Source organism: Gadus morhua, chromosome 16 (assembly GCF_902167405.1).
Source record: "Gadus morhua chromosome 16, gadMor3.0, whole genome shotgun sequence".
NCBI classification, from domain to species: Eukaryota; Metazoa; Chordata; class Actinopteri; order Gadiformes; family Gadidae; genus Gadus; species Gadus morhua.
Window position 1 is genome coordinate 18130170 of NC_044063.1, and position 9033 is coordinate 18139202.

Consider the following 9033-nt stretch of genomic DNA (forward strand, 5'->3'; position numbering starts at 1 on the left):
TGGACGTGTGAAACTCGTTCAGGAAAACCGTTGATTTTGAAGTCTGTGTCCGAGAGGGTTAGGCTTCTTGTAGATGGGGATAACATGCCGACTCCTTCCTACAACTCTTAACCCAAAATGCATTTTCTTAAAAACACATTCTCTCTAAAAGCTCTTTGTCTATTCTGGGCTCCTGATCGCCCATGGCGGCCCCCATGTAAGAGGACCCGCTCCCCACTTATATATTAAAGGCTCAAACGAAGGTTACAAAAACGCTTATTTTCATGAGATTATATACGTACTTTATAATCTCTATAATCGCATATAATGTATTGAAACATACTTCCAAATGTTACTTCCATTTTTGCCAACTCTGTTATGTTAAATGCCACTTCATTCTACACATTGGACCTTTAAGGTCAGCTCATGCCCCTATTCAATGCAACATGTCCTTGTTTGCTATCCTATATGCATGCCAGATTTAAATTTATTCTGTTCCTGATATTTCAAGAATTTTAACAAATTTCTACCATAGGTAATTATCTACACACATTCTTTGACCTCCCCTATTTGACTGTCTGAGACCTACTTTCAGTCACAGTGGCTGATAGGATTACACTTATAATGCTCTAGGGTCCTATGGTCAACAGGAGTGTGCGTATGTGTACACATTGCGCGTGGACTTCGGTCAACTTGTCATGTTTACTCTGAAACCGTTCTTTGAAATCCTAAACTGATACAAAAATAGAAAAAACTGGAACTCGCCTTGTTTTTTTGATAACCAGTCAGATGGTAGGACGCAGCTTATCATATTCAGACAGAGAAGCTAGGTGTGCAGTTCAATCACCTTACCGGCTCGAGAACTAAACCCATTCCAGAGAATCATTCTTTTAGCCTCTAAGATCTTCTCAACGTATTGCAAAGCCGTTGTGTCCCGATCTTAAAATGTACCATTGTTATGCAATGCATTCATGTGTCACGAACGGCAACAGCAGCTCTGAATATCCTAGACAGACTCTCAATCTCTGCTGCTGGAAAACTAACAAACAATATCCAATACAAATATACGTTGAGGAAAGCTCAACATTGTAAATGGGCCCATCTACTGCATTGACATCTTCTGGAAATGGGTTGCATTTAATTCTTCTTCAGTATTGTTTCTGTGCGTGTGTATGTGTGTATGTGTGCGTGCGTGCGTGCGTGTGTGTGTGTGTGGCTGAAGAGACAAAAGAAAGGAGCTGGGCTTGGCACAAGTAGGCGGAGAGTGATGGTTCTCTCTTTGAAGTGGGGGGGGGGGGGGTATAATGGGCACAGTAATGGGCAACGTCATACATGCCAAACTGTGGCTTTGTCTTTGTGTCTGGCTGCCTGTCTGTCTCTGCTTGTCTGTCTGTCCGTCTGCTACACAACCGTTCGCCCCCCACCACAAGACGGATCAACCTGGAAATTGGGTCATCCACAAATAATAAGGGGAGGGGGGAGTTGGTGTCAGCAGAGGCAGGCAGGCAGGCAGGCAGGCAGGGGAGTTGAGGCAGAGGAGGGAACAGGGGGCATCCGTCTGCATGGGGAAGGTAGTGAAGAAATGTAGGGCATGCATATTTAAGAAAGCACTGGTGGATCATGAGGAGTGTGATGCTGCTGGCGGTGAGTGTGCGCCGTCAGAACAGGGAGCTTTGCTCAGACGGGTGGAGAGAAGAATAAACATCCTGTGTCTTGAAGCGTATCAACGAGCCACTGTTTTGGTTAGAGCCTCTGTTTTTTTTATTCGTAGGCGCCTTTTTTCATGCGTTTCACACAAACACACAAGACGCGTATGTCTTTTTAAGGAGGTTTGTTTTTCCGCAGACCAGGGTTAAAAATGAAATCCGGTGTTGAGGGTAAAATGCACATTTGAATGTGTGTAGCAGCTCTTTCAGGGACCCTGCAATAGATAGCCATTATTAACTGAAGGGTTGGCAGATGTCCCTCCACTGCTATTGAAACGTGCATGCACACCAAAAGCCTTATTTTCATTGCACGGTCATGGACAGCAGCCGGCATGGACAATTACCTCCTCATTGAGGTGTGAGTGGTATGCTTCTCCATCCTACTACCTTTGAAACAGCCATTCAAATGTCCCACTCTCTGTCCTCTCTTAATCTTTGTTTATTGGTGTTCACCCCTTGTTTGGTAAACGGTTTGGTTAAAGTTTGGTCTGTTTTTTACTTATTCTATGGTCCATACCCCCAAAGAAAGCTAGGCACTTCAAACTCGATTGGGACTTTTATAAAGATGGATAGGAACCATAGGACTTTAACTAAGATTATGTGTGGGACGAGAGGGGAGTGTGAGGCTAGCAAGACTGTTTCCCCAACAGTGGCAGAGCTGTTGACTCATTTAGCCCCTCTTTCAGCCAGGCAGAGACTGACCAGGATGGCTGTGAGTTGTTCCCTAGGATCCCTATGATTCATACTTCATCAGTTGGCTTTCCCAGAATGCAATGCTGCATGCTTAGGTCCGTGCCCCCGCTGACATTAAATCAGTGGATTACTCATCCCTCCTTTGGCGCTCGGATCTATTTAAAAAAAATATTAAGTGTAGACATTAGGGCCCGACCGATTTATCGGCCTGCCGATTTAATCGGCCGATTATAGCCTTTTTGAAAATAATCGGCATCGGCCAAAAAGACGCCGATTACAACCGATTATTATTTTTTTTTTTAAAAAAAAAAAAAATTATGTTATCGCGCTTAGTATCCTGCAGATTGCGCTCCTACTCGCCTTGCTAACTAACAACTTTAGCTGGAGTAAAAAAGAGGAGATTGAATTTTACCGTACAACATGAAAGCACCCTCGCTCAGGCAGCTGCGCGCTCACCCCCACCAATGTACAAGACGCGTTGTTTGAGCATGTTGTGCCTGTTTTTCTTTAGGTCCCAGGCCATGTTAATTTGTTATACTGTAGACTCTAACGGTGAGACCATACTGCTCAGCACGCACGTGTTAGTCACTGCTCACGAGCGCAGCACATTGGGAGTTAGTTATTTATTTTACATTTTACATTACACTCATTTTTGACTGTAAATGTATTCTAAAACACTCAAAGGTTCTGCATTCAATTCACATATTCGTCAAAAGTGTTTAAAGTATATTTAAGGTATCAAAAACTAAGTTTTATATGCTTTTTTTTTTTTTTTTTTTTTTTTAATCGGCCGATTAAATCGTAATCGTAATTTTTCTCTGAAAATAATCGGCATCGGCACTCAAAAATCAATATCGGTCGGGCCCTAGTAGACATGGTGTATCTCTGTTACGCATTATTGAATCCAACGCTTTGTTGTTTTTTTTGCATCAAACTTTTAAGGAAAATACCAGTGTGGATTCTTGCCATAGACCTTGTGTGTGGCCATGTGCTGTTGCAGTGTTGTGTTCCATTCCCTTCATAGGTTCTAACCACCCTGACACATTCCCTAGGTGGGCTTTTTGTATTAGCAGCACCACATGAAAAGCGCCCCACTCACCAGAGGGCTCTGCTGTGGAATGTTTTAGCTGCTATCTAATCAGCCACCATTATCCTGTTCAAAGTGACCCATTCACAAAGTCCTAAGCCGTCTCAGCAAACCTCTGAACCCCACTTCATCTCTCACATACTAAATGATCCTTTTATCGTTTTTTTGATCTATTAATTTTTTTAAGTAATAAAATAATAAATAAATGTAATGTTATGTTTTCTTTGACGTTGTCTACTGTGGAAGTCTGAGTTGAATGATGAGGTCACTCGTTACTGAGAGTGACGAGTCATTGGTCACACAAAGTAGAGTTCATGACCTCTGGCTCTCTCCCTTGGGGTCCAGAGCTCAATCTTTCTAAGTCATGTTCAGTCTACTCCAAGCCGGTGCCTCGACCGGCCTTCCTGGTGCTGCAGTGTTGGTGCGACGCAGATAAACGGAAACATCACACGGCATTGTGAATCACTGAGAACAAGCGCAGTTTCACAACGGCATTTCTTCTCGGGGTTGGTCCGCTGGGGATCACTCTGCGTGTGTCAGGGCTTATCAGGCCATGGCAGTTTCCTGCTGTTTGTGAGTGTGTGTGTGTGTGAGTGAGTGTGTGGGTTTTTGTCTCTGTTCATAAGTGTTTGTGTGTGTGCGTGTATGTTTGTTTGTGTCATGAAGGCATCTTTCATGATGTTAGCATTACAAGACTTCATGATTTGATTGAAACTTGTAAATCCCACTGAAACGGAGCACAAGGTAATGCTGCTGGTCCTCCCTGTTCTATCCTCCAGCTGTGACAACTCACTGTCTTCAGTACAGTCCATCCCTGGACGCCCACACACACACACACACACACACACACACACACACACACACACACACACACACACACACACACACACACACACACACACACACACACACACACACACACACACACAATGACACACCAATAATCACACACAGAACAGTCAGGCACAAATTGTACACCCTCCTACACATTGTACACCACACACACACAGATGTACAGCGGGGCCAGGTCATGGGGTGTGGAACATTACGTTCTCATATCATGTACGGTGCATTTCAGCTTAAGTACAGTACAGTACAGTGATCACATAAGGTCGCGCAATACTGTGGAGATAATGCTCGCTCCCCTGTCGTCTGACAATTTAATTTGTGTTTGTGTTATCTTAGCAATATGATTTATTCACATTAGTGTACGACTGTTGAATTATATGGTTATACGTCATACTTGCATACTTCTTTGAGGTCAGTGTGAGGTTTGTGCCGGACATAGTTTTATCACAGCTCATTGAATTTTTGCTCCCTCACTCTGGACGGCAAGAGAACACGTGGGGAGACTCTCCTCACCTCTCTCTCCCTCCCTCCCTCCCTCCCTCTTCCTCTCCCTTGCCTCCCGGCTGTAGACTACCTGGCGAAGCACGGCCGTCTGAGCGAGCTGGAGGCCAGGAGGAAATTCTGGCAGATCCTGTCTGCTGTGGAATATTGTCACAACCGCAACATTGTCCACAGAGACCTGAAGGCCGAGAACCTGTTGCTGGACGGACACATGAACATTAAGATAGCAGGTAGGCTGTGTGTATGGATGCATGCATGTCTGAACAACACACACGCACACATGCACATGCATAAAAGCACACGCACACACACACAGGCACAGTCTCTCACACACACACACACACACACACACACACACACACGCGCACACGCACGCGCGCACACACACGCACGCACGCACGCACGCGCACACTCACGCACACACTGAGCTTAACCAGTGACCTACACACCCTTTCTGACAATGCGCTGTATCTGCAGCAGTACAGAGGACTATACGTTTCTTCTGTCATTGTGAAACCATTTTGTTTTGATCCCTGAACCTTCATGAGCTCAACTGCTGTATGCTTAAGAAATATCTTAAATACTTACCCAGGCATTTCAAACACTTGAGTGAAGTTGCCAGACTCTGCTTATTACTGGGTCAATGCGAGACGCAAAAACACCTACCTAAAAAGTCCCACCTTAAACCCTGAAGTCTAAGGTCCTCCTTTCAAAAACAAGCCACAGTGGTAAGAAATCTTCATCCAAATACCGGTAGTTGTTATGTGAAAGCAGCTAAAGATTAGCCACAACGCGAGGGTTTTTTCGGGTATACCGGTGTCTCTTCTGGTGAAAACATGGCCTTATAGAGTGATTACCAAGCGTGTGGCATTAGACCTGGCTCTCCAGAATGTTCTCCTGCTTCTGTCTCCCAGGGTGCAGGGGGGGGGGTTGTGGTGGGGGGAGATAGGGAGGTCACTATGATGTTTGGCTTCTTAATTCATCTAATAGTCTATATACAAATTAATCTTTAATCAATGCATTACTGATAATAATATAATTGTATTGATTAAATGATTTATTAATTCATTAATTATATGATCATTAATAATTATTATTGCCATCATTATTTAATTATTTCTAATTATAATTCAGAATCAATAATTAAATACTTTTAATATTTATAATAAATTGTACATTCAGTATATATGAATTGTATATAATGGTATAGTGAGGAGCTGGCGCTACTACCACCTTGGTGGGGTCACGTGTCCTTCTTTATGTTCAGGGAGGGAGGGTGTTCAGGTATCTATGTGGAATTAGCGTCCTCATGGGAAGGCTTGCCATGAAGGCGCAAAGTGTTGAAGGACATCACCCTGTTTCCCCTAGAGCAATTAGCACAGTCTCCCTGGGCCAATTTAAAGCCCCTCACGGTATAAGAAATAACTTAGGGAGCATGGTAGGTGGAGGGCCAACTTATGTAGGCTGTTCACGTCCCGGGGGAGCGCCTTGGTTGACGTAGGGAGGCGCTCAGGGGCTGACGTGCGTTGCCTCCACGGGGCCTGTCATCACATGTCCTGGTGTGGCGGTGCTCTCCTCGTCCGAGCACACCCCTAAGGGTCATCCTCACAAGGACATGAGATCTGCAGCCCACCGGGCCGAGCAGGGAGAGTGGGTCACCCAGTGCAAAGATCTGAGAGACTTCCAGGGAGTTTGTGCCCTCTAACCCTTCTTCCCCATTCGCCCTCCCTTCCTCCCCCCACTTCAGCTCTCCCCTTCCCCGATGGAGGCCATTCACAGTTGATACATAAATATACCCTTATTTATATACAGACGTCTGATTTACCGCCGCATGTATGGCGACACAGTGTTGTTGTTATTTTCGTTGTCGCTCCATATGGAGCGATTCGGGCATGACTACCGGTGTCAGAAAGAGACGCCACCAGATTTTTTTGAATCCATTTGCATTTGATTTGTTTGTGGCTAGCTGGTCATTAACGCCCAGGGAGCTCCCCTCTGCCCCCTTGGGGATGGGCTGCATCCAGCAGCGCCTTCCTACACCTCCTAAAGGTCGTGGGTGTCTGAAGCCGGGCAGCAGTCAGTAAGGAAAGGTCAAGCTGGTAATAGACAGGGAGGAGGATAGCCGCGGCCAGGGAGTGGCCTTTTCCTGTTTACTCTTTGAAGTAGGGCCGGGCCATGATTCAATATTATCCTGGAGCGTCTTTGAAAGGTACCGCATTGTTGTGAAACGAAGATATGCCCTTAGAAAATTATCATTTGTGACGCTTGACCGTCAGTGGGAAAGGAAAACTAGTTTTAGTCCAATAGCATTGTCGAAATTTCCATGTGTAACATAATTACATTCAGTTCTGTTCGACGAAGAATAAAGAATGGTATTTTGAATCTGTAAGCATATCATCATATTTGTTGATATTGTTTAAAGTTCAATTTCCATATGTCGTCCAACCTTTACTCGTATGCAAGTTTATTTGTTTCTAGTCAAAGTAGAAACCTTCCTGTTAGTTGTGATATCATAGTCAGTATTTTGCATACACCTAAGATGCACCTACTAGTTTCAGTGCCCCAGTGTCCAGCTGTCTGTAAATATCGTTGGCGTAAAATAATGGGCCTCATCCGAAAATCAAACAAACAACGCTGGTTTTGATGATTATGGGACCAAACGCAGTGTTAACTAGGGTAGAAGACCGAAACAAAAGTAGCATTCTTTAACGCTTAGAGCACAACTCATGCTCCATAAGCAGACCGATGTGGACCACATGTTCAGTGGCTCTCCTTTCATGTGTGTTCTCCATAAAACATCATCGAGGAGACATATTGGATCACCCACCAGCGGCCGATCACAACATTCGGATCACTGTCGGGCTATGACGTGTGTGCGTGCGTACGTGTGGGTGTGCGTGCGTGTCAGCCACCCGCTGTTATTCAACCCCTGGCCTCTTTCATTAGTGCTATCTGTCTGTTCGGCGTCACGCTCCTTTGGTGTCTTTATGGGACCATTATGAGCGGTGGGAAGAAAGGAAGGAAGAATGAATGAAAAAAACAGTAGAAGCGAACTGAAGCCAGCCTTGTTCTCAAGTCCCGGGCCGTGGCGCCGATATCACCGGGCCGGCTCCTGACAAGCGACACCTCAGGGCCAGGGGAGAAGGAAAGGTCTCCTCAGATCTCCGGGCGGCAGGGTCACAGCCCCGCACTGTGTTACTGCAGAGGACAGGCACGTAGGTTGGCTCCGGAAGATTGAGCAACATACCGAGATGTTACTACAGCCCTGGGTTGAATTTTAATCAGAGACAGACTTGGTACTTCGGAGTGTGCTTTAGATAGTGTGTGTGTGTGTGTGTGTGTGTGTGTGTGTGTGTGTGTGTGTGTGTGTGTGTGTGTGTGTGTGTGCGTGTAAGAGAGACAGAGAGAGAAACACAGATTGCCAGTGTCTGTATTTGCTTGCATGTGGCTATAACTATAGGACTGAATCATGCATGCATACTTTCACTTATGTAACCTCTTTTAAAACTGATCCTCTGGTGGAGATAAAATTATCAGCGTTCTCCAGACAACAAATTAAATTGCTGGCTTTTGATGACCTCATATTAGCCTCCGAGGAGGCTGCCTTGGATCCAGCTTCTTCATTGAGCAAAAATGCTGAGCATTTCTTATGTAAAACCTGCTGCTAACCCCACAGGGACGTGGACACAGTCCTCTGCCACCACAATAAAGTTAGCATTTTTCTTTTATTATAATATTCTCATGAATTTCTCCCGGTCGCAAAATCAAGCTCTTCATCTTCCCTACCTCCAACATATTACACATATATTGAACTCCTTCATTCAAGAAACACTACGCCAGCATGTGCTGAAGACCGCTAGTGTGAATAAACCCATTTTCACTTTTAACCAAAATTGAAGTTTGATGTGGCTTCCTCTAACCCTTGCCCCCTTCCTTCCTCCCTCTCTCTCTCTGCTCTCATGCAGACTTTGGCTTCGGGAACTTCTTCCATCCCGGGGAGCCTCTGGCCACGTGGTGCGGAAGCCCCCCCTACGCGGCCCCCGAAGTCTTTGAGGGCCAGCAGTACGAGGGGCCCCAGCTGGACATCTGGGTAGGATATAAGATATAAGAGCACCGGCACTGACAGTCTGGTACAGCCCTGGAACTTGAGGCATGTACTACGCATTACGTGTGGAATCCACTAGATACTTTAATCTAAGAAGACTTGCGTACACATGT

General features: G+C 45.3%; 1 protein-coding gene across 1 annotated transcript in view; it reads left to right on the forward strand.

The window, feature by feature from the left end:
• The window catches only part of sik2b (salt-inducible kinase 2b), a 44030-nt gene that overhangs the window by 19907 nt on the left and 15090 nt on the right, over window positions 1-9033 (forward strand). Inside the window, exons 4-5 of the mRNA XM_030380528.1 lie at window positions 4884-5045; window positions 8781-8905. Of these exons, the coding sequence (XP_030236388.1) occupies window positions 4884-5045; window positions 8781-8905 (287 nt within the window). The remainder of the gene's footprint in view (window positions 1-4883; window positions 5046-8780; window positions 8906-9033) is intronic.